This window comes from Anomaloglossus baeobatrachus, chromosome 4 (genome assembly GCF_048569485.1).
Source record: "Anomaloglossus baeobatrachus isolate aAnoBae1 chromosome 4, aAnoBae1.hap1, whole genome shotgun sequence".
NCBI lineage: Eukaryota > Metazoa > Chordata > Amphibia > Anura > Aromobatidae > Anomaloglossus > Anomaloglossus baeobatrachus.
The window spans coordinates 133,279,333-133,306,522 of NC_134356.1; the positions used below are offsets into that span (position 1 = coordinate 133,279,333).

General features: G+C 43.6%; 1 protein-coding gene across 2 annotated transcripts in view; it reads right to left on the bottom strand.

Moving 5' to 3' along the window:
- Positions 1 to 27,190, bottom strand: part of TGFBI (transforming growth factor beta induced) — a 167,031-nt gene that overhangs the window by 39,774 nt on the left and 100,067 nt on the right. For both annotated transcript variants that reach the window (XM_075344546.1, XM_075344545.1), the window contains exons 11-14: positions 26,054 to 26,190; positions 25,445 to 25,575; positions 12,157 to 12,281; positions 9,429 to 9,528 (exon numbers count right to left, since the gene is read on the bottom strand). In XM_075344546.1, the coding sequence (XP_075200661.1) occupies positions 9,429 to 9,528; positions 12,157 to 12,281; positions 25,445 to 25,575; positions 26,054 to 26,190 (493 nt within the window). The remainder of the gene's footprint in view (positions 1 to 9,428; positions 9,529 to 12,156; positions 12,282 to 25,444; positions 25,576 to 26,053; positions 26,191 to 27,190) is intronic.

Genomic DNA, 27,190 nt, shown 5'->3' on the forward strand with positions numbered 1-27,190 from the left:
TATCTGTGCTCCTCATCATGTTCCCCATTGTCTCCACCAGGAGGATTTACTATTTGGAAATGAGGGTGTAGATTAGGCTCAGCACCTTCTTCATCAGGGCCTGGATCCCAGTCACAAAGCTTGAGGCTATCTGCGCAGATCATTTCCCCTGTCTCATGTAACTCGCTACCTCAACACGTTAGATTATCTGCTACACACGCAAGCTTCAAACTGAATCTGAAAACTCATCTGTTCAGAAATGACTATAACCTTCAATGACACCACCACCATACGTACTTGACGCTCAACCTAAACAACTCCTACTGTCTCCTCCCAAAAATCCTTTAGAATGTAATCCCGCAAGGGCAGGGCCCTCTTCCCTCTGTACCAGTCTGTCTATAGTTACTTGTATATGTATTCTGTATGTAACCCCCTTCTCATGTACAGCACCATGGAATCAATGGTGCTCTATAAATCAATAATGATAAAAATAATAATAACTTCCTTGTCTGTACTCATTGCAGCTTTGGAGCAGACCTCTGATTCCCAGGCCATAGTGCGACTGAACAGCTATGCAAACTCAACCATCTCTGTCACCCCATACTCAGCAGGGCTGGTGGAAACTTGAGAGCTGTTAGGAAGCAAGTGCGATTGGATTGACACCACAGAGGAATGGAGTATTTGGGATCTTGAAATTGGGGTGGAGGAGAGGCCACTTTATGGAGCAATTCAGATCCATTGAAGCAGCTGCTGATTTGGCCTCATCTACATTTGTTAGCGATGGTCGTGTCCATGAAAAAAGGGATCATATCAGATTATTCATGGGAAGAAGTACACCTGTTCTTTTGGATGTTATTTGTTGTTACAAAACGGTGACGCCTTAAACGCAAGCAGCCTGCTGCGGTTTCAGTTGCGCCCAGGCATCAGTTGCCATTTAGGCCTGTGCCTCGGGTTGTCCAGCTGGCTGCTTTCTCCTCCACGTGTAAGTGTGGAGAGGCAGCTAGTGCGCATGCGTGTGATGAATTACCCCAGCCGCAGCCTAACTCCAGTGTTTCGCCTAGTGAGTATGCTCAGCCTGACTGTGCCATTCCTGAGGCTAAGTCTTCATTTCGGGCTACAGCGCATGCTCCCACACTTAGTGTGAAAAGCCTCTTTGCACAGGTACTTGCACTCCGTGACGGGTCTAAGTCCTGTGTTGTGCATAGACACCATGCTAAAGCTGATAGTCTTTTTTCAGAGACTGTATTTCATTCAACTGACTATGGTCAGGCACTTACTGCATCAGAAACTAGGTCCGGTAATGAACTCTTTGGCCCTGCCCGTGATGTGGGGGGCCCATTTAGACCACAGGGCATCAGGTGTCCTGACGATGTGGCCAGGCCACTCCCAAATGGCTTGCAGAGGCCCGCCCCTATGACTTGTCACCTCATTATTGATGGTCAGACGATGACTGGTGAGGTGTTTGGGTCATGACAGCCATGAGGTCATCATTGAAGTTGCGGTTCCAAATAGGACGCTAGTTATGCCACTCATGACGTGTCACTCTGCTTTTGTCTCCAGGAGGTGCATTGTGGTCCACCCTGGTTTGGGGCGGACCCAGGTTATAGAAGGTGCTGGAGACAACAAGGAGGTGCGCAGTCTTCTATTATGCTCCGAAAGAGCACACCTTCATGTGTTGAACCCATTGTGGCTTTAGGCCAGAGGTAGGCAGGGATAGGGCGTTGATGCAGGCCGCCACCACAGTTGGTAACGCAGAACGGTTAAGACCAGCTCCTGTCCTACAAGTCCTGCTTGTGCAGCCCAGTGGCATTAACAGGCCTGCTGCTGCTGATGCGCCTGCTGTTCACAGGTGTGGCCTCAATGCACATGGTCAGCGTACTGAATGGCCCCTGTGATGTTAACAGGTAGTTCCTGGGCTAGGTGGGCGTGTGGACCCTGTGACGCTAACAGGGCTCCCAGTCTCAAGATCTGAGTGGCGTCTAACTTGGTTCAGGCTACTATTAGTTTCATAGCCACACAGCTCTGTATCCTCCACCGAACCTTCCAGTTGCCAACCTCTCCTTTTCCATCTGGGAGCACGGTGGACACTGACTGCTGATGGGGATATATACCGTTATCTTTCTTTTCTTATTAATTTTCGTTATATAGCGGTAACATAGTATATACCACCTTATCCAAATCTGCCAGTCCCACCGTAACAGATGGTGTTTCTTCATCAAATGTTACTTTTGCTTAACCACCAAACCCACGGACCAAAACTTTTTTCCCCTTTCCAACACACCTGTTCCCCTTTTCACCCGCATCTGTCCTTTTTCAACTCATTTTGTATATGACCAAAAGTGCAACTCTGCAGGGACACCGTACTCAATGGCATCTCAGCACAACAGCCACCCCTCGGTCCCTCAGATGTGGACAAGTAAAAGACCATTTCCTCCTATCCATGACAAACCGTTGAGATTCACTCTGTGCAGCACTGGTGTTTAGTGGAAAAGCAGATCAAAGATTGCGTAACACCTTCTGAAGATACTCCTGTACACGTGCGTCCCTTTATATGGCAGGAATTATTTTGCCAAATTTTGTCTTGTACCGGGGATCTAACAGTGTGGCAACCCAGTAGTTAGCATTACTTCGAATTCGTACAATCCGAGGGTCATGTTGTAGGTAGTGCAGCAAGAAGACGCTCATGTGTCTTGTGCATCCAGGAGGACCAAGTCCTTGGTGTGTTGGTGGCAGAGAGGTGAGAATCGTGCCTCCTTCCTCTGCCCTCTCCCCCCAACCTCGCACAACCGAAATGTGAGCAAGCTCTCACTCATCTGCTGAGTCTTCCATGCCCATCGCAAGTTCGTCCTCCATTTCTTCATGGCTCCTGCACCTTCCTCAACAATTTTTGCTGATACTATGCGCCCTTGTTAATCCCTATCCCCCACCATAACTGCTGCCTAGGTGCCGCTTACCGTATGGACCTTGTAGATCTTATTATCCCTTCTGCATATGACTCCTCCTGTACTTCCTCACCTTCCTCTTGGACCAATACCTGACTCCGAATAATGCTTACAGTGTGCTCCATCATGTAGGTGACCAGAATTGTCACGCTGAGAATGGCATTGCCAGTGCTATACATCTTCGTCGACATTTGGAAACTGTGTAGAAGGGTGCATAGGTCCTTGATCTGACACCACTCCAGCAGCGTGATCTGCACCACCTCTGGATCAAGTTAGCCCAGGGTATACGTCATACCGTATTTCAGCAGGGCTCTGCGGTGCTGCCACACATGCTGCAACATGTGCAGATTCCAATTCCTGCGTGTCGGAACATCGCATTTCCGGTGTTTAACCGCCAGACCCTAAGACTTCCGGAGCGATGAAAGTTGTTGAGCTGCTGGGTGCGAAGGATGAAAGTGACCACATAGCAGCATGCCCGCTGCACAAGGCCATGTAGGCCGGGATGGTATTTTAAAAATTGCTGGAGAATCAGATTCAACACGTGAGCCATACAAGGCCCGTGTGTCACATTGCCCTGACGAAGGGCCGCAGACAGGTTTGCATCATTGCCGCACACGGCTTTTAAGTCACCAACGTAGTCCACTCAATCAATTTGTACTCTGGTCCCAATGGGAAGACACCACACCCTTTTTTAGGCCCCTCCTGTCTGCAGACCACTGCCAGACAAAGCTATGAACCTTTTGTTACTGTTACCCCCAGTTCAGTTTTATGAGTTTGTGTGCTTGTTACCTCACTACGTTTCCTGCTTGCTGTTTATGTACCTCGTTGGCCGATCCGCATTTCACCTCTGCTTGTTTTCTGATTAAGTCCTGGCCATCCCATTCTGTTCCTCTTCCTCAATGAATGTTTTTGAACCTGCATGACTACTATTCTCTGGAACTGCAGCCTTCCACAGGTATTGATCAACGTGGGCCTTGTGTAATTCCAAATCACTGTATAGGGGTTAAAGGGTTTCAGGGTTCTGGGTGTCCAGCTTGGTGAGTGGCTTGCCTCTAGCCTATCCTTTACAGCCCATCTGAGTGTGTCGATCCAGGCAGGCGTTACACTGTGCCCTGTGCAGAAGGCCATGTAGGCAGGGATAGTGTTTTAAAAATTGCTGGACAAGCAGGTTCAACACGTGAGCCATACAAGGCACGTGTGTCACATTGCCCTGAAGAAGGGTCGCAGACTGGTCTGCATCATTGTCGCACCCGACCTTCCCTGACTGCTGGTTGACTGTAGACAACCATTGATGAAACTCGGTCTTACTCTCCAGAGCTAACCGTCCACAATTCCTCAGCGGTGTCTCACATTTCCCCTACATTTCAAAGTAAACATTTGACCGCATGATGGCCTTGAGCTCTGCTGCCAGCATAGTAAGGAGGTGTGTGGGATTCCTTGGGCGCAGTTACAAGGAAGGGTGGCCTGACCACACAGGGTTTGGGCCGAGGTGGAGGACCCACACGAGGTTGAGGAGGCAGAAGCAGTGGAGAAACTTGTACATACAGAGGAAGGATTGACACACAAGTCGTGGGGACGGCAAGACTTGTACAGCAAACCCTTTTCCATCTCTCACCATAGTTACCCAGTGCCCAGTCAGCAACATGTAACTCCCCTGTCCATGCTTACTGGTCCAAGTATCTGTGTTGAAATGCACCCTGTCACACACAGAGTTTCTCAAGGAATCGGTGAGGTTGTGTGGGACCTACTGTGGTAGCGCGGGCATGCCTTTCTTGGAGAAGGAGTGACGACTGGCCATCGGCTCTTGGGGCACTGCAATGGGCATAAGGTCTCGAAAATCCTCGGTCTCAAAAGGGTGTAAAGGCAGCCTTTCTGTTGCCAACAAGTTGCAGATGATGAAACTCAACCTCTTAGGCATGTCATGCCCTTCGAAAATCATGTAAAACATAGCGAGGGGACTCCAACCACAGTCTCCCTCGTTTCCACTAATTGGGCCACACACACCCCACTTGACTGGCATCAGTTGACCCCCATTTTCAAGATGAAAAAGATGCTTTGCATGAAGCACTCTCAAAAATACGCGTGCCTTTGCCGTCCCCTGGCTGACCCAGGGGAAGAAAAGTCCTCTGAGAGCCATGACTTGTTCATCTTGGTTCTTTTAGAAACACAGCGAGGGGACTCCAACCACAGTCTCCCTCGTTTCCACTAATTGGACCACACACACCCCACTTGACTGGCATCAGTTGACCCCCATTTTCAAGATGAAAAAGATGCTTTGCATGAAGCACTCTCAAAAATACGCGTGCCTTTGCCGTCCCCTGGCTGACCCAGGGGAAGAAAAGTCCTCTGAGAGCCATAACTTGTTCATCTTGGTTCTTTTAGAAACACAGCGAGGGGACTCCAACCACAGTCTCCCTCGTTTCCACTAATTGGGCCACACACACCCCACTTGACTGGCATCAGTTGACCCCCATTTTCAAGATGAAAAAGATGCTTTGCATGAAGCACTCTCAAAAATACGCGTGCCTTTCCCGTCCCCTGGCTGACCCAGGGGAAGAAAAGTCCTCTGAGAGCCATGACTTGTTCATCTTGGTTCCTTTAGAAACACAGCGAGGGGACTCCAACCACAGTCTCCCTCGTTTCCACTAATTGGGCCACACACACCCCACTTGACTGGCATCAGTTGACCCCCATTTTCAAGATGAAAAAGATGCTTTGCATGAAGCACTCTCAAAAATACGCGTGCCTTTGCCGTCCCCTGGCTGACCCAGGGGAAGAAAAGTCCTCTGAGAGCCATGACTTGTTCATCTTGGTTCTTTTAGAAACACAGCGAGGGGACTCCAACCACAGTCTCCCTCGTTTCCACTAATTGGGCCACACACACCCCACTTGACTGGCATCAGTTGACCCCCATTTTCAAGATGAAAAAGATGCTTTGCATGAAGCACTCTCAAAAATACGCGTGCCTTTGCCGTCCCCTGGCTGACCCAGGGGAAGAAAAGTCCTCTGAGAGCCATGACTTGTTCATCTTGGTTCTTTTAGAAACACAGCGAGGGGACTCCAACCACAGTCTCCCTCGTTTCCACTAATTGGGCCACACACACCCCACTTGACTGGCATCAGTTGACTCCCATTTTCAAGATGAAAAAGATGCTTTGCATGAAGCACTCTCAAAAATACGCGTGCCTTTGCCGTCCCCTGGCTGACCCAGGGGAAGAAAAGTCCTCTGAGAGCCATGACTTGTTCATCTTGGTTCTTTTAGAAACACAGCGAGGGGACTCCAACCACAGTCTCCCTCGTTTCCACTAATTGGGCCACACACACCCCACTTGACTGGCATCAGTTGACCCCCATTTTCAAGATGAAAAAGATGCTTTGCATGAAGCACTCTCAAAAATACGCGTGCCTTTGCCGTCCCCTAGCTGACCCAGGGGAAGAAAAGTCCTCTGAGAGCCATGACTTGTTCATCTTGGTTCTTTTAGAAACACAGCGAGGGGACTCCAACCACAGTCTCCCTCGTTTCCACTAATTGGGCCACACACACCCCACTTGACTGGCATCAGTTGACCCCCATTTTCAAGATGAAAAAGATGCTTTGCATGAAGCACTCTCAAAAATACGCGTGCCTTTGCCGTCCCCTGGCTGACCCAGGGGAAGAAAAGTCCTCTGAGAGCCATGACTTGTTCATCTTGGTTCTTTTAGAAACACAGCGAGGGGACTCCAATCACAGTCTCCCTCGTTTCCACTAATTGGGCCACACACACCCCACTTGACTGGCATCAGTTGACCCCCATTTTCAAGATGAAAAAGATGCTTTGCATGAAGCACTCTCAAAAATACGCGTGCCTTTCGCCTCCCCTGGCTGACCCAGGGGAAGAAAAGTCCTCTGAGAGCCATGTCCACATTGTCAGTGGACAGACGCGTGTGCTTATCTGCCAGCAGACCCCCAGCAGCACTGAAGACAGGTTCCGAGAGAACGCTGGCTGCAGGACACGACAAGATCCCCAAGGCGTACGTGGCGAGCTCAGTCAATTTATCCAGATTGGAAGCCTAAAATGAGCAGGGCTCAAGTTGCACAATAATGGAATCGATGTTTCCTTGCATATACTCATATACAGTTAGGTCCATAAATATTTGGACAGTGACACAATTTTCGCGAGTTGGGCTCTGCATGCCACCGCATTGGATTTGAAATGAAACCTCTACAACAGAATTCAAGTGCAGATTGTAACGTTTAATTTGAAGGTTTGAACAAAAATATCTGATAGAAATTGTAGGAATTGTACACATTTCTTTACAAACACTCCACATTTTAGGAGGTCAAAAGTAATTGGACAAATAAACCAAACCCAAACAAAATATTTTTATTTTCAATATTTTGTTGCGAATCCTTTGGAGGCAATCACTGCCTTAAGTCTGGAACCCATGGACATCACCAAACGCTGGGTTTCCTCCTTCTTAATGTTTTGCCAGGCCTTTACAGCCGCAGCCTTCAGGTCTTGCTTGTTTGTGGGTCTTTCCGTCTTAAGTCTGGATTTAAGCAAGTGAAATGCATGCTCAATTGGGTTAAGATCTGGTGATTGACTTGGCCATTGCAGAATGTTCCACTTTTTTGCACTCATGAACTCCTGGGTAGCTTTGGCTGTATGCTTGGGGTCATTGTCCATCTGTACTATGAAGCGCCGTCCGATCAACTTTGCGGCATTTGGCTGAATCTGGGCTGAAAGTATATCCCGGTACACTTCAGAATTCATCCGGCTACTCTTGTCTGCTGTTATGTCATCAATAAACACAAGTGACCCAGTGCCATTGAAAGCCATGCATGCCCATGCCATCACGTTGCCTCCACCATGTTTTACAGAGGATGTGGTGTGCCTTGGATCATGTGCCGTTCCCTTTCTTCTCCAAACTTTTTTCTTCCCATCATTCTGGTACAGGTTGATCTTGGTCTCATCTGTCCATAGAATACTTTTCCAGAACTGAGTTGGCTTCATGAGGTGTTTTTCAGCAAATTTAACTCTGACCTGTCTATTTTTGGAATTGATGAATGGTTTGCATCTAGATGTGAACCCTTTGTATTTACTTTCATGGAGTCTTCTCTTTACAGTTGACTTAGAGACAGATACACCTACTTCACTGAGAGTGTTCTGGACTTCAGTTGATGTTGTGAACGGGTTCTTCTTCACCAAAGAAAGTATGCGGCGATCATCCACCACTGTTGTCATCCGTGGACGCCCAGGCCTTTTTGAGTTCCCAAGCTCACCAGTCAATTCCTTTTTTCTCAGAATGTACCCGATTGTTGATTTTGCTACTCCAAGCATGTCTGCTATCTCTCTGATGGATTTTTTTCTTTTTTTTTCAGCCTCAGGATGTTCTGCTTCACCTCAATTGAGAGTTCCTTAGACCGCATGTTGTCTGGTCACAGCAACAGCTTCCAAATGCAAAACCACACACCTGTAATCAACCCCAGACCTTTTAACTACTTCATTGATTACAGGTTAACGAGGGAGACGCCTTCAGAGTTAATTGCAGCCCTTAGAGTCCCTTGTCCAATTACTTTTGGTCCCTTGAAAAAGAGGAGGCTATGCATTACAGAGCTATGATTCCTAAATCCTTTCTCCGATTTGGATGTGAAAACTCTCATATTGCAGCTGGGAGTGTGCACTTTCAGCCCATATTATATATATAATTGTATTTCTGAACATGTTTTTGTAAACAGCTAAAATAACAAAACTTGTGTCACTGTCCAAATATTTCTGGACCTAACTGTATCTGTGTGTCCTCCTCTTTTTCCTTGTCCAGCTGTTTTGTTTTCGCATGAGTATATGTCCTTGTCACTTTCCCATGTGTTTGTGTTGTGTTGTGAGTTGTTTGTCACCTTTTGGACACCTTTGAGGGTGTTTTCTAGGTGTTTTTATGTGTTTGTGATTGCCTGCCATTGTTTCCTATGCAGTTCGAGTTCGGTTCGTCGAACGTTCGACGAGCCGAACTCGAACGGGACCTCCGTTCAGCGAACCAACCTCGAGCCGAACCGGGACCGGTTCGCTCATCTCTAGTCACAATCTTCCCCTTCCCTAGATGCAGGGTTTCCCTTACCTTGGTAGTCTCTTGTGCCTAGCATGACACATGCTGTGTAATATACATCTATGTTCTGAACAACTTACTGCTGTAATAAGTTCTTTATAAAACGTATCACTAAGAGTTGAATACTCTCTTGTTGTGAGTAGCAACTTCTCAGTATTATGTAAAATTACATGCCTCACCAAAGAGAAGCAGTTCCAAAAATCCCATTAGGAGGGAAATAGTTAATTGTTTGACCAAATATAGCAAGATAATTTAAGTTAAGAATTTTGAATGAGTGAATGATGTTATAAATATCTAAATGGCTCTTGGCAAAAAAAAAAAAGGTTCCTCACTGCATTAGCGGTTGTAAAAATATACATACCATACCATTTAAAAATGTATCATGTCATTTCAAACGTTTTCAGGAGTAAAATTACATCTTACCTGGCTGTAATATGGTGTTGATAGCGTGGACCACACCGTTTGTAGCCATCATGTCTGCTTCAGAAACAGGTGCCTTATTAACTAATAATGTGGAATTTCTCTGCAATAAAGCATAAATGTATGTGTCACAGTTATACAGAATAAGATACTGAAAGCTAAAATCATATTTTGACCTTTTTTTTTAACATGGTACTAAAATGGAGTAAAATTGTTGTCCTTATACTTTTTCAAAATTGCAACAGTCGGAAACAAATTATTGAATTATTTATTACCCCAATATTATATATCAAAATACAGGTAAGTAACAATTTACGTGCAGTCGTACTAACAGAAACTTGGTGGTATAGGCTGCCATGTTATTCTCTACAATTACCAGCATTACGACTAACAGAAAGTGACACTGGCTGCCTTATGTACAGTCCTCAACATTTACAAGTAGGAAAAGATATGGAATTATGGAAATCACAGGAGCCATAGAAATGTTAATGATTTATATGCTGAAGATGAAACAATGGAAACAACATTTTCAAAACAGCTTGATTTATTAAGTGTCTAGTACACGCACCATGAGCAGAAATACAAGCACTGGTATTAATGGATGTTCTGCCATGGCTAATGCACTTGGAGCTGACAGTTAATGATAGTGAAGTCTGGAGATGTCGCTGGCCATGGTAGTATATTTATAGAAGCATACCCAACATGTGGCCTGGTGATCATGTGCTGAAAATGACTGCTAGGACACTTTGGAGAAAAGGCTGTACCACTGGTTCCATGATCAAGTCAATGTAACACTGAGCTGTTTGTATATCCTTGTAAAGACCTCTTCTTCACGTTTTCCTTTTGTGATATTTTGATTTTTAAAGAATAGTTTAGAATAGCTCATTCTGCAGTGTAAATTAAATTATACAGTACATCATATATCAAGCCTATGACATCAAATAGTGTCTACCGAAACATGTTGTTACTGGGCCACAAAACAGATGTTCAGCTGAACTTATTATTTCATTCTTAAAGGCTATCATGGCACAGGGCCACATGGCTATAGAATCTGGAATAGAAGTGTATTCTCTTTAGTGATGAGTCTCGCTTTTGTCTTGGATGCAGTGATAGCCGGAGATTGGTCTAGAGACCACATGGGCAATGCGATAAAAAAACCTATCATAAGGAAATTTTTCAAGAGCTTTTCCAAGAGCCCTTTATCAACACAACAACACCAGGCTGTATATAATTTGTGCTACTGTAAACTGTCTATGAGGAATAACATGCTGCCATGGCCTCCAGTGTAACCCATGAGTTGTCTCCCATCAAACACATCTGGGAATTATAATGGAAGCTGCCAGATGCAAATCTTGATGATTTAGCTGTCCAAGTTCATTCAGCGTGGTAGAAATTTCCTCAATTAATAACCTCAATGATAGCTTCTTAAGGCATATAAGTGTGTATTTCTGCATGAGCCGCTCATTTTCAACTTTGAATATATTGAGATGTTTTAAATTATTTATTTCCATGTTTTCATCATTTGCATATCATTTATTATCATAATTCCTGCCCAACCACCGAGCGGAGCCGCCGCCCGACCACCGAGCAGAGCCGCCGCCCGATCTACACCCCACCTACTGTCTCCTCCCCACAATCCTATAGAATGTAAGCCCGCAAGGGTAGGGCCCTCTTCCCTCTGTACTAGTCTGTATACTGTAACTTGTGTATGTATTCTGTATGTAACCCCTTCTCATGTACAGCACCATGGAATTAATGGTGCTCTATAAATAAATAATAATAATAATGATAAATAATAATAATTCCATGACTTTTCCTTTCTGGTGCTTGTAGTTTTGATGTTGAGATTACTTAGTTGTAGGCCTTTATGATCTGGTGGCGCTCTTGGTAACTTTATTCATAGATGTCATTAGAACTGTTAATGTATTAGTAGTGCTTCTGCTCCAAAAACCCTATATTTAAAGCAGTTTAGTGTTTATTTTAACGGCCGGTCAAGACCACGTACATGTCAGTTTTAGCTCAAGTTTTATAAACCAGGAAAACAATTCTGCTAATAAATTGTGAAACTTTCATTTTTCATATACTTGTCTTTGTTTCTTATTAACGTTCCATATTATAATGAATTTTCCACATTAGTCTGATCTGTCTGTTATGCATGTCATTTTTCTGGTAAAGATCTTTTCACGGTTCCTACTGCTGATTATAGCAATGTGTCCTGTACTGATAAGCACATAATAGAATACAGCAGATATGTCTGCAGGTAGGATTATTAGCACACTTTTTTTCTATTTATAGCCAAATGAATTGAACAAACCACTATTTGGAATTGTCTTTAACTTTTCAGATCAGTATTCTACATAGGCTACACAGTCATATTGCATATGGAAAGTATTGCAGTCTGTGCATTGCACTATGAGTCCAGCTGTATTTCAACTAATATTATCCTATGGGGCTTGGAGTGTAAGAAATAACATTCGTCCACATGATGTTGAAAACACAGAAAATCTGATGTGATATTTTTGAGGTTTCTGATCGCTTAATTGCAAGCACACGCAGAAGCACGTATACATGATCCTTCAAATTCCATGGTGTTAAATCCAGTGACAATGAAATGTGATATTGCACCATAATCCACCACAATCACTGTGTGCTCTACTGGCAGAATGTGCCCCACTGGTGTCCACTTGTTCCTTCACTTTACTGTAAACACGACATTAACATTACCACTTACGGAAACAGCTTCCAGTTTTTCTCCTTGAAGTGACTTCATCCTCACAAGTTGACTGACCGCTCCACTAACCAGAATCTCTTCACCAATGTGATACTTCAGGAGGTTGGATAATTCCTTTGCATTACCTTTTAACATGAAGAAAATGTTGGTTATATTTCTATATCATCGAAGCAAGAAATATAAAGCCATCATGATTATTATTTTATAATTCAATTTTGACAGACAAAATCAGCAAAAGGCAAAAACTCATAGAAATGTAAATAAAGGAAACCATTATTTTAGTCCTCCAATAACTCCCTCTCTATATACCATACAGGGAACTACTGTATAATAAGCACACACTACATATTTTGTAACTGATAACGGATGCCCAATAACGCTCTTACATAATGAACAAACTGTATTTTACATTGTTTAAAAGGGTTTGTCAATATATTTCATAAATGTCCTAATAATCTGACATTGGTAATAAAAAAACGAAAGGGAAGCATAGATCAGGCAAAACTAATATGAAAAATTAAGTATAACTTTTCTTTCAACGCTATTAAATGGTTAAAATTTAAAATTCTGGAATTACTTTTCATATTACATTAATACTTATTGAATTGTAATATTTTACAATATACAAACAGTATATCACAAAGTGAATACCATTTTTGTAAGAATTTGTTATATCTTATCATGGGTCAAAACTGAAGATCTGACACTTTGATACAATGTAAAGTAGTCTGTGTACAGCGTATATAACTGTGTAAACGTGGTGAGCCCTTTAATAATTCAATTAAGTGTAGGGATTCGCAAGTATTGGGACCCTTGATGTTGGCTTGACAGCTTGTGTATTTTGGCCAAAATATGGACAAATACCTCATGTATTTTTTTTAAATAATTTTTCAGCTTTTTAATAGCAAATATATATATATATATATATATATATATATATATATATATATACATATATATATATATATATATATATATATATATATATATATTAACTGGGTGTCTGTACTATCGGGTGCAATTATATAGTGCTAGGCAGCTTGCCTGAACTAATAGAATAGGCGTGATCAATAGGCTGTAAGCCAGACACTATGCACTACAGGTACCGGTGTGACTGGTGCTCTTTTGCAGGACTTATCTGTGTGCATGTCTATACAACCACTATATCCATGAATTGATAGGTTGTGAGTGGTTATTTCAATAGTATTTTGCACTTGTGCTGCCCCCACCATTTGAGTCTATGCCCTATAAATAACTAAACACAATGCCATTAATGTCTAAATTACTGGCAACAAAAGTGAGTACAAGCCAAAGTGAAAATGACCAAACGGTTCCCAATTAGCCATTTTCCCTCCCTGGTAATATGTGACTCATTAGTTTTACAAGGTCTCAGGTGTGACTGGGCAGCAGGTGTGTTAAATTTGGTGTCATCGCTCACACACTTTCTTATACTGCAAATCAAAAAGGTCCATGGAGCCTCTGTTAGGAGTCTTGACACAGAAAATAGCCAGATATCCCTCTGGGAAGGACCTAGCCAAGGAGTGGCTCTTTTTAGGAGACCACCATAACCACCATATTAAGTGGCCCTTATAGTCAATATCCAGCTCTTGATGAGTTTAAAGATACAAGGGAAATACCAAGGCCAGGTATCCATCCACAGACAGCTGTTTCGGGGTATTGCCCCTCATTAGTGTGGAGTAAGGTTCTGGCCAGGTGGGAGCAATGCCTAGTAGACCAACAAGACAAAACAATCACTGATCTCGGGGAGACCAGCCAGAAAGAACTGACGGCAGGCAGCGAGGGCACTCAACACAGTGAAATCCTAGGTGCATTACCCCCTGGGAAGTATGCAAATCAAAAACGTCCATGGAGCCTCTGTTAGGAGTCTGAACACAGAAAATAGCCAGATATCCCTCCGGGAAGGACCTAGCCAAGGAGTGGCTCTTTTTAGGAGACCACCATAACCACCATATTAAGTGGCCCTTTTAGTCAATATCCAGCTCTTGACGAGTTAAATATATGACAAGGGAAATACCAAGGCCAGGTATCCATCCACAGTCGAGACTCCTAACAGAGGCTCCATGGACCTTTTTTATTTGCATACTTCCCAGGGGGCAATGTAATTAGGATTTCACTGTGTTGAGCTGCATGAAATCTGGAAGCCATGGACGTCACAAAATGCTGGATTTCACCCTTTGTGATGCTTTGCCGTCCTTTACTGCAGTGACTTCAGTTGTTGCTTGTTTGTGGATCTTTCTTCCTTAAATTTTGTCTTAAGCATGTGAATTGTATGCTCAATGGTGTTGAGATTTGGTGAGTGACTCGGCCATTGCAGAATATTCCACTTTATCACCTTCAAAAACTCCTGGGTTGTTTTTTGCAGCTGCTTTTGGTCCTTTCAAAAAGAGGCAGCTACATATTAAAAAAATGTAATTCATAAACCCTTACTTCCCTTAATCCACTTAGGATGTGATTACCCTCAAATTAAAGATTATAGTCTGCACTTGAACCCCATATTGGTTAAATAAATATACCATGAATATGTTTTGGTAAACAGCTAAAATGCCAAAACTTGTATCACTGTTTTAACATTTCTGGACCCAACTGTAAATACACTGTGTGCAAGTCATAATGTGACTAAAGGATATCAAGAAACAGGGGGCTCTTATTCTGTGCCTCACGCTGGGGGACCCTAGGTTATACTTAATCTCAGGTTTACCTCTAACAGTGGAGATGCCTGAGTTCTGTGCCTCGCTATTCTACTGACGGACCAGAACTAAACTGTTCCTCCCCCAGAGAAGGAAGAGGTAGGAGTGTGATGGCAACACAGATAAAAATAGACAGGAAAAAACCAAACTCATACACATTGCAAACACACAGGAGCAAACAGCAAGAGACTACGGAGAAAAGCAAGAAAAGAAAGGCAGCAATAAAAGGACAACAAGAGTTAACAAAACAACTGCTCACAGCAATGAAGTACTACAACCACCAGTAAGTCTGGATAACAACACCTCACCAGATCAGAATATAGAAGCTATGAATGGCAATAAAGGAAGTGTTCAAAAATAGGGATGGGTGATCTCGAACTGTAAAGATTGGGGATCATACTGATCACATAGTGATCATGTACACGAGCCCGATCACGAGCTCTCCTGAGAAGCTCATGTTACAGATTGGGTCCAGATCGGGTCCAGGGACTGGAAAAAAATAGCACATTATTAAAAATATTATAATAATACTTACAGGTCCCGCAACGCATCCTGCAGACTCTGCCTCCCAACTCTTCTGCTTCTGTGTCCGTCCGACCATTGCTGTGATGCCCGTTAACCAGCACTGACTACTAAAGGATCTTCAATGACGTCATAGCCATGTGACCCAGTCACGTATGAATGCTGTATTAACTCATTGGCTACAAACTGGTCACATGACTATGACGTCTCGAAGGTCCTGGTAACTGAACTTTGACTGTCACTGTGCTAGTGTCGCATCGGCATCACCTGGTACGGCCGCATACTCTCCTGACATGAGCAGTCGGCGCTCATGTCCGGAGAGTGTCAGTCCGTTCGGGGAGATGCCCATGCGAGACTGCACGAGTAAGTGAAACTCCGGCCTTAGTGTCAGCCTACATCTCACTCTGTATAGCCGCTACTGTACAGAGTGATGTAGCAGAGTTGACATTGCTCATTGCTCTCTCTGCTTCTCACACTGTATAGACTGTCTGTACAGAGTGATGAAGCAAAGTTGACATTACTCTCCCTGTGGACTACGTCGGACTAAGAATTTATTTATAATAAAGATAAAGTCTCTAAATGTTTTTTTTTGTTTTATTTCTAATAAAAAATTCTCTGTGTTGTGTTTTACTTTTACTGTTTATTAGAAATTCATGGTGGCCATGTCTAATTTGGCATGACGCCATGAATTTCGGGCTTAGTACCATCTGAAAATACAAAGCTGGTTTTTTATTATTATTATTATTATTATTATTATTATTATTATTATTTATTTATAGAGCACCATTAATTCCATGGTGCTGTACATGAGAAGGGGGTTACATACAAAATACGTATACAAGTTACAGTAGACAGACTAGTACAGAGGGAAGAGGGCCCTACCCTTGCGGGCTTACATTCTATAGGATTATGGGGAGGAGACAATAGGTGGGGTGTAGGTCGGGCGGCAGCTCCGCACGGTGGTCGGGCGGCAGCTCCGCACGGTGGTCGGGCGGCAGCTCCGCACGGTGGTCGGGCGGCAGCTCCGCACGGTGGTCGGGCGGCAGCTCCGCACGGTGGTCGGGCGGCAGCTCCGCACGGTGGTTTTAACCCCTTTATTACCCAGCGTGCCACCCGGCTCCAGAGTCGCTGTTGCGAGCCAGGTAAAGCGCCTGGAAATGGCGCTAAGAAACAATGCGCCATATCCAGGGGCAACTGTGGGCTACTAAGAATCCCAGCCCCCAGCTGCATGGCTTTACCTGACTGGCGATCAAAATATGCCCATGCATTTTTTTAAAATATTTTTTCAAATAAAAAAAAAATAATGGGTTTCCCTGTATTTTGATTGCCAGCCAAGGTAAAGCCATGCAGATGGGCGTGGAGGTGACAGCACGTAGCTGTCCACTTTATCTGCGCTGGGAATCAAAAATACCGCGGACCTACGTAATTTTTTTAAATTATTTATTTTTAAACATCTGTATATTGTGGGTGTGTGTGTGTATAAATATATATTTGCTCTATGCTTTATGTGCGCTGAGAATCAAAAATACCGTGAAGGGCTATGTAATTTTTTTAAATTACCTATTTCTTTTTATACAGCTATATATTGTGTGTGTGTGTGTGTATATATATTATATATATATATATATATATATATATATATATATATACATATATACATATATATATATATACATATATATATATATATATATGTATATAAATATACGGTACAGACCAAAAGTTTGGACACACCTTCTCATTCAAACAGTTTTCTTTGTTTTCATGTCTCTGAAAATTGTAGATTCCCATTGAAGGCATCAAAACTATGAATTAACGCATGTGAAAATAAATACTTAACAAAAAAGGGTGAAACAACTGATAATATATCTTATATTCTAGGTTCTTGAAAGTAGCCACCTTTTGCTTTGATTACTGCTTTGCACAATCTTGGCATTCTCCTAATGAGCTTCAAGAGGTAGTCATCGGAAATGGTTTTCACTTCACAGGTGTGCCCTGTCAGGTTTAATTAGTGGGATTTCTTGCCTTATAAATGGGGTTGGGACCATCAGTTGTGTTGTGCAGAAGTCTGGTGGATACACAACTGAATAGACTGTTAGAATTTGTATTATGGCAAGAAAAAAGCAGCTAAGTAAAGAAAAACGAGTGGCCATCGTTACTTTAAGAAATGAAGGTCAGTCAGTCTGAAAAATTAGGAAAACTTTGAAAGTGTCCCTAAGTGCAGTGGCATAAACCATCAAACGCTACAAAGAAACTGGCTCACATGAGGACCGCCCCAGGAAAAGAAGACCAAGAGTCACCTCTGCTGTGGAGGATAAGTTTATAAGAGTCACCAGCTTCAGAAATCGCAGGTTAACAGCAGCTCATATTAGAGACCAGGTCATTGCCACACAGAGTTCTAGCAGCAGACACATCTCTAGAACAACTGTTAAGAGTAGACTTTGTGCAGCAGGCCTTCATGGTAAAATAGCTGCTAGGAAACCACTGCTAAGGACAGTCAACAAGCAAAAAAAACTTGTTTGGGCTAAAGAACACAAGGAATGGACATTAGTGAAAATCTGTGCTTTGGTCTGATGAGTCAAAATTTGAGATCTTTGGATCCACCCACCGTGTCTTTGTGCGATGCAAAAAAGGTGAACGGATGGACTCTACATGCCTGGTTCCCACCGTGAAGCATGGAGGAGGAGGTGTGATGGTGTGGGGGTACTTTGCTGGTGACATTGTTTGGGATTTATTCAAAATTGAAGGCATACTGAAACAGTATTGCTACCACAGCATCTTGCAGCGGTTTGCTATTCCATCCGGTTTGCATTTAGTTGGACCATCATTCATTTTTCAACAGGACAATGACCCCAAACACACCTCCAGGCTGTGTAAGGGCTATTTGACTAAGAAGGAGAGTGATGGGGTGCTACGCCAGATGACCTAGCCTCTACAGTCACCAGACCTGAACCCAATCGAGATGGTTTGGGGTGAGCTGGACCGCAGAGTGAAGGCAAAAGGGCCAACAAGTGCTAAGCATCTCTGGGAACTCCTTCAAGACTGTTGGAAGACCATTTCCGGTGACTGAAGTTCATCAAGAGAATGCCAAGAGTGTGCAAAGTAGTAATCAAAGCAAAAGGTGGCTACTTTGAAGAACCTAGAACATAAGTCATATTTTCAGTTGTTTCACACTTTTTTATTAAGTATTTCACTCCACATGATTAAATTAAATTAAATTAATTAAAAAAAAACATAGCATGATATTTATGCATATTTTCCATCTTCAAGCTGTGTAAACCTGAATGAAACTTTAATGAAATTGGATGAAACATATCAGGTGAGATGTATTTTTGTAATAAGGGTGGTGTGACCTCATGATACTTTACCATTTTTCAAGGTGTGCAGAAATATTAGGCAGTTTGTTTTCCTCACCCAAAATGTGCTGAAAATAAGATTTATCAGACTCTGAAAAGATGCAGAACTCTTGAAATTGATAAGATATTGATAGCAATTACAGAACTATCAAAAGCTTTGTTGCAAATAGTCAACAATGTTGCAGACAACATGTTGAGAAAAAAAGATGCAGAAAAACTGCCAAGGATTTGAGAAGAATCAAATATGAAGCAAACAGGAACCCATTATCATCCAGTGATATCATTCCAGAACTGCAACCTCCCTGGAGAGTCCAGAATTACAAGCACCTGACCACACCTGAACAAGACACATAAGTTGTAATGTCAAAACTGAGGCAAGAAATATATGAACACAGATTGTTCAAAGGTTTTATAGACTGTGGAGATGAGGTGAGAGTGACTTGTGATGAACCAGATGGATGGGCCTGTGGCTGGATAAAAAATTGGGCAAAGACCTCCACTTCAACTCAGACACCAGCAAGGTGGAGATGGGTACTGCTATTGGTTTTTATTATTAAAGATCAGCTATTTTGATCTTTTTCTTATTGAAGATTGACATAAAAATCAATTCCTTAACTTACTGTTAGTTTTCAGAAGACTTTCCATCAAGCGATGGTACTCGAAAAAGTCTGTATCTTTCATCAAAAAGACCATGATTTGTTTGCACGTATCGAAGTATCCACTAATTTGCTGCCACGAAAGGCCTTAAAGATGAAAGCAAAATGACATGACCTGACCTAAATCCTATTGAGAACTTGTGGGCTCTTATTAAACTGGAGATTTAGAGTGATGGAAAAATCACCTCTCCGAACAGTGTCAGAGGCTGTGGTTGGTGCTATCCAAAAAGATGATCAACAGATTAAGAAACTGATAGACTCCATGGATGGAAGACTTATGACAGTTATTGAAAAGAAGGGAGGTTATACTTGTCACTGATATTTTTGATGAAATGTCTGAAATGTATTTTTGGACATTTTGATTTGTTTGGTTATCATTCTCACTATAACGGATGAAAATAAACAATTAAGGAGAGAAAATGAACTTTCTCATTTGGTTGAATAATAATTCTGCATACTAATAGTTGCTTAATAATGCTGAACATTATTATTCTCCTGTGAAGGCCTAGGCTATGAATCGTTTATCCAGTATAATAATAAGATAATCTATCCTTTGAATGTTTTATGCATTGCTTTGCCACCTAGACCTAATTGAAATATTAACGGATTGTATAGCCAAAACAAATTATGCTCAGGGCCAAGTAGACTTTTTAGTTCATGAATAAGTAACTGACATTCATGAATGGAAGAGATACTTATTTGTGGTATCAAATATGTAACTAGCATTCTTCTATTCATAGAAGAATGCTTATCGTTAGTTTCAAATAAGTAACTGACATTCATGAATAGAAGAGAATAAGTAACTGACATTGTTCCATTCATAGACTCTCATCTCTGTCTAAACACACTTGAATGTTTTGCTAATGAATGTTGGTAAGACTGTTCAGACAAATAATGAACTATGCCCGGCTAGTTGGTTGGTTAATAGATAACGTGGATGTATTGAGTACGCTGTATATATTTGCTATGTTTTGAATACAAGGGTCAGAAGAGCATTGTGCTTCTCCTGGATAGAGACATGTCTCTGTGTGGTCATTACTCCTGATTCATCTGCGCAGTTCTGATTTGGAATTCTCCTCCAAGACCCTGAGAGAGACCCCCTGGAGGTCTCCCCCAACATTCCTAAGAAAGACAAAACCTCACCTGCTTTGTTAAATAGTCAAGTTTCAGGACTGATCAACAGCACTGGAGTTGCTAAATGATAAAATTCATCAACAAAACTGCAAATTGCCTAATAATTATGCACACAGCGTGTGTTACTACTATATACACAGCATATATACTGTGTGTTTTTATATATATATATATATATATATATATATACACATATATATATACACGCACTTATGTATTAATATATTTTTAAATACAGAGTCCATATCTGCTTGTCTTTACGGCATATCCGAATGTTCTTTGTATTTTTTGGTCTACATATTAGGTCATTTGTTATCATGATTACTGTACGAAAATAAATGAGAGGCTGTGACTACACAGACAAACAGAGGTAAACAGTCAAGTAACACTTCCCAGAAGCCTTTGTTTTTTATGTGATTTTAATTATATGTTAATGCTTATTTACAAACATACTGAGGCCTCCCCTAAAGTGCTCAACTGGCAGCATACTCAACGTTTAAACATTAGCGCAAGGAATTCATCACATCTGTTTTTCTTTTAGTTTTTGGTTTTTAGAAAATGCAAAAGATCTTGTAAAAATGTTTGATCTGTATTTTAAAGCCCCGAAAGTCTAATAAAACAGGATGAACACGCTATCATGTTATACTTTGTCCAGTCTCTATAGTCTAAAATCATATGGATAAATATGAGAACATTTTTCATATTTTGCTTTTTATACCTTAAATGTGAAATTGTAGTTTAGTTTTCTGGTATTTTTTTTACTTTGTGAATATTTTGTTAAACTCTGGAAGCTAAGCTGATATTGAAAGTTACTCTAGACTGTAAAATAGTAAATGACCTTCAGGCTGGAAATCTTATAAGAGACATTACACATTTTTTTCTCCGTTGACATAGAATTCTATAGTTTTTTTTTTATCATTGATAGAGTTGTAACCCATTACAACCATGCTGTCCTATAACTTTTTCTTAATAATTTTCCAAATGCAATGCTGGTTTATCTGCTTAAACTAACAGCATCATAGGTCCTAATGATGCGCTTAGTTTGGGTGATAACATAATTTGCTGTACAGTAATGTGTTCGTTTGAATTTAGCTTATGGTTATTTTTTTGTGCAATTTCTCCTGAGTACACAGACACCTCATATGTGGTGGAAATAAAATGTTTGGGCGCACAGCAGGGCTCGGAAGGCAAGGAGCGCCATTTGACGTTTCAAACGCAAAATTGTCTGGGATAATTAGCATATTCCATGCTGTGTTTGGAGACCCCCTGAGGTGCCAAAACAGTGGAGCTCCCCCACATGTGACCCCATTTTGGAAACTAGACCCCCATGGCATAGAAAAAAAAACAGCGGCAGATGGGGGGCGGGGGCGGCAGATGGGGGGGCAGCGGCATATAAAGGAAGCATCTGTGATTGTGAGACGGCGGCTGGGATAGGGTGGGGGCGGATGGGAGAGGGCGCAGTGGATGCAGGAGCGGCAGAGGATGGGGGGAAGGGGGGATGGGGGGATGGGTGGGAAGGGGAGTGGGAGGTGAGATTGGGGATAGTTACCCTACAGGATGGATCTAGGCAGCTGGATCACAGGAGATGAAGGAGGCAGCAGATCGGGGAGGGTGAGAGGTGGGGGAGGGAGCACAGCGCAGATCACGGAAGAGACAGGTGAGCAGAGCACAGATCACGGGGGTGAGAGGTGAGGGAGAGCGGACAGCAGATCACGGGGGTGACAGGTGAGAGAGCACAGATCACGGGGGTGACAGGGGAGGGAGCGCACATCACGGGGGTGACAGGTGAGGGAGCACAGATCACGGGGGTGACAGGTGAGGGAGCGCACATCACGGGAGTGACAGGGAAGGGAGCACACATCACGGGGGTGACAGGGGAGGGAGCGCACATCACGGGGGTGACAGGTGAGGGTGCGCACATCACGGGGGTGACAGGGGAGGGAGCACACATCACGGGGGTGACAGGGGAGGGAGCACACATCACGGGGGTGACAGGGGAGGGAGCGCACATCACGGTGGTGACAGGTGAGGGAGCGCACATCACGGCGGTGACAGGTGAGGGAGCGCACATCACGGCGGTGACAGGTGAGAGAGCGCACATCATGGCGGTGACAGGTGAGGGAGCGCACATCACGGCAGTGACAGGTGAGGGAGCGCACATCACGGCGGTGACAGGTGAGGGAGCGCACATCACGGCGGTGACAGGTGAGGGAGCGCACATCACGGCGGTGACAGGTGAGGGAGCGCACATCACGGCGGTGACAGGTGAGGGAGCGCACATCACGGGGGTAACAGGGGAGGGAGCGCACATCATGGGGGTGACAGGGGAGGGAGCGCACATCACGGGGGTGACAGGGGAGGGAGTGCACATCACGGGGGTGACAGGGTAGGGGGCGAGTAGCCGATCACGGGGGTGAGAGGTGGGGGGAGCGGGCAGCACATAACGGAGGAGAGGGGGCGCGCAGCATATAACGGAGGGGAGGGGCAGCACATAACAGAGAGGGGGCGCGCAGCATATAACGGAGGAGAGGGGGCGGTGCCGGGCAGCACATAATGGAGGAGAGGGGGCAGGGCCGGGCAGCACATAACGGAGAGGGTGCGGGGCCGGGCAGCACATAACGGAGAAGGAAGCGGGCAGCCGATCTCGAGTGGAGGGGGCTGGCAGCACATCACGGAGGTGAGGGGACGAGCAGCCGATCATGAGGGAAAGGGGCCGGGCAGCAGAACGGGGGGGACCGGTGGCACTGTGGCAGATGGAGCCAGCGGCGGCGGCAGATCGGGAGGTGTGGGGGTGAGGGTGCGGGCAGCAGATCGGGTGGCAGATCACGGAGGGCAGCGGCGGATCGGGAGGTGTGGGGGTGGGGGTGCGGGCAGCAGATCGGGTGGCAGATCGCGGAGGGCAGCGGCGGATCGGGAGGTGTGGGGGTGAGGGAGCGGGCAGCAGATACAAGGGGTGGGGGTGCGGGTGGCAGATCGCGGAGGGCAGCGGCGGATCGGGAGGCCGGTTTCATACAGTGCAATGGCAGCGCGGCAACTTCCAGGTCCCATGCTCCGGTCACATAACAGCATGGGACCGGAGCTTGTCGCCCTGCCATTGCACTGTATACACTCACTGTGCTGGCGTGCTGCAGGGAATGGGAAGTGAAGCTGATGGGGCGGTCACCGGCAACAGGTCCACTGTGATTGGAGACAGCGGTCACAAGGCCGATCTCTCCAATCAGAGCTACTGGAGCTGGGGGAGGGTGATCCAGTGAGGTCACCCAGCTCCAGCCAATGGCCAGTGCTATAGCTGCACTGGCCAGGGCTGGATTTCAATGTTTCAGTCACTTTAAGTAGCTGGAACATTACAGTGGCTGTGATTGGTTGAGCGGTGTTCGTCAGCCAATCACAGCCTCCGTAGGTCCGGGGAGGAGGCACCACCCCTTCTGAGGTCAGGTACAAGTCTCCTCCTCCCCGAATCTGCGGTTTATGCTAACTTTTTGCAGTCACCGGAGGCTCCGGTGCCGCGATTACGCCATGACGGAAAGATCCGTCCTTGGTCGTTAAGGCCCAGGGCACCATGACGGATCTTTCCGTCCATGGTCGTGAAGGGGTTAACTGCACTGGGCATTTTACGCCATTTTTACCATAATTTTTTTATTTTTACACTCCCCTCTGGGGACCCAGACAGCTAGTGTGAGGGCAACCAATCACAGACGCCGACATGCCAGTAGCCTGACTGCAACCAATCACAAACACTGTCACAGAGGGTGAGCAAGGGAAGCAGTGAATATTTATGAGATTTAATGGCAGTGTGACAGCCAAGCGGAGACTCACTAAGTATAATTATCCTGCTTTAATCCCCATTTAGCTTCTTTTTTCCTTTTTTTTTATCCAGGTGGCCAAACTGGAACAGTAACATGGATTGCCCTGAGATGTCTTTGTTCAGGGTCCATGCACAGACTCTAGGTGTCCGTTACGGACCCCAAACTTTACAGTTCACCCATTTTTATTCTTAAGCAAAAACATACTATAGCTTTGATACAACATTGCTGTTTCTCTACTTTTCTGGAGTAATTGGCTCCATTTCATGGGCTTTGGTATTTGCACCTCACTCTAAATACACTTTGCATCACTTTTTTATTTGACTTCATTTTTTAAGTCTTCCTTTATTTTTCCTCGAAAATGTTGCTCATTCAAATGTTTGAGATAGATTTATAAAATTCAACGTTTACTCCAGTGAAGGGGGTGATTAGAATTAGATGGACTAAAAAATGTCACATTTGGTAAGATTTCTGGAAGAGTCTTCAGTTTAACAATTTTTTAATACTTTCGAGTATCAGTAGTTTTAAAAAAAATTCCAAAGATAAAATAAAAATCATATTTAGTTCTTACACAAAATTCATGAACATATTCCATTGGATTAATTTGCCACAAAAAACAACCACAAATAATCACGAGTCAAAAAAAGAAAAATGAGATAAAAGGCAAATTTTGAGGCTAGCCATATGTTGTAAAATCCTTTCTTATACATTTATGTAAATGTAATTGTCATGTAAATGTCATACACCTAAGAACTTGATGCATTTTCCATTTTAAATACCAAATCTGTTTTTCCATTGCAGATTAAAAGCAGACAGTGATGTGATTGGTTTCTGTGGACTTGTACATTAATGCTCCTCATTACTGAGGCCTATAGGAAAGCCGCCAACTTTGCAGCAGAACTTCACCAAACATATCTTTCATAATCTTAAATGCGATCATGCTTATTTCGTTGTTTGCCTTTTCATTTCTTAGTAGTTAGCCGTGTATGAACAAATTCCATTGGCTTTTTTCATAGATCCTCTGTTTAGATCACGATGCTGGATGGATTTTGCTATATTTATGGCTTCTTGTATTGCATGTAGAGATGTTAATAAAACAGAATGCATACCTAATAGTTTGTTTAATTCTCCTCTTGGAAGAGCGCGGAACGCTTCATCTGTCGGAGCAAAGACTGTGAATGTTCCTTCTCTGTTTAATGTCTCGGTAAGTCCAGCAGATTGGATTGCAGCCACCAACATGCTACAAGGACAGGAAAAGAATGTGTATGACATTTTGAATGAGGAATAGCATAAGTAACATATCATTTGTGGTTACTTCACCAAGGTGAGGACATCATCTATGCTTACCATTACTTATGCATAGGTGCATTGTCTGCAATACTCATTCATCAACTAAACTGCTGCAAATTCCCCAATGTCAGCCTTCTCAGCTGTTTTTACATGCTAAAGTTATAGCTGTTAAATATGCAATAACCAGTTGTAATTCATATAGGTTTTGTCAAATGCTCTGAAAATGTAAAAACATGTTACATAATGTGTAATTAGCTACTTTCACATACACCGATCTCGTTAACGCCATGCATTACATTGTAGATCACTGCGGATCTGCGGTGGGGACCTGCAGAATTCTGCTGTACCTAAAAATATCCTATTTTATTTAACTGTAGATTCTAGAGTGATTCATGAACTTTCATTGCTGAAGACGGAATAACTAGTACCTGAAGCGATTATCAGCTTTGAGGACATCCATGACGTTTCCTGATGGAGGAGTCAGCAATTTGTCGACAATAAAGAGAGTTCCATATCTTCCTTTTTTATCATGTGCATCAATACAGCTGTTTTCAATGCAAAGTGCCTAAAAATAATTCTTCCATGTTACTTGTAAATTATGTATAATTTTTTATATTGCCAAATAACAAAATATGATCAGTCATTGATGAATTCACTTAGTTTTGACAGGATTCTACAATATGCATTTTTTATTTTATGTACCTCCATCCATATACAATTGATTGTGAAAACAAATGCTTCAACACGTGCCATGTCTTCATATTGCAGTTCACGTACCTCCATCTAAGGGGTACTTTGCACACTACGACATCGCAGCTGCGATGTCGGTGGGGTCAAATTAAAAGTGACGCACTTCCGGCATCGCATGCGACATCGTAGTGTGTAAAGGCTCGATGATACGATTAACGAGCGCAAAAGCGTCGTAATCGTATCATCGCTGCAGCGTCGGCGTAATCCATAATTACGCTGATGCGACAGTCCGATGTTCCTCGCTCCTGCGGCAGCACACATCGCTGTGTGTGAAGCCGCAGGAGCGAGGAACATCTCCTACCGGCGTCACCGCTGCTTCCGTAGGATATGCGGAAGGAAGGAGGTGGGCGGGATGTTTACATCCTGCTCATCTCCGCCCCTCCACTCCTATTGGCCGCCTGCCGTGTGACGTCACAGTGACGCCGCACGACCCGCCCCCTTAACAAGGAGGCGGGTCGCCGGCCAGAGTGACGGTCGCAGGACAGGTGAGTCCATGTGAAGCTGCCGTAGCAATAATGTTCGCTACGGCAGCTATCACAAGGATATCGCTGCTGCGATGGGGGCGGGTACTATCGCGCTCGGCATCGCAGCATCGGCCTGCGATGTCGCAGCGTGCAAAGTACCCCTTAGACACACTTTGGAAATCTGCACCTTCCTTGAAGAAATGTAACCTGTGTTCCTAATAACTGAAGTTCTTTTTGCATAAAATATTACCATATATGGACTATTTAAAAAAAATTCAGGTTCCTAAAATTACGATTTTTCTATTAGTTCTAATGGATATAACACTTTAGTTTCTATAAAGCTAAGTAAAG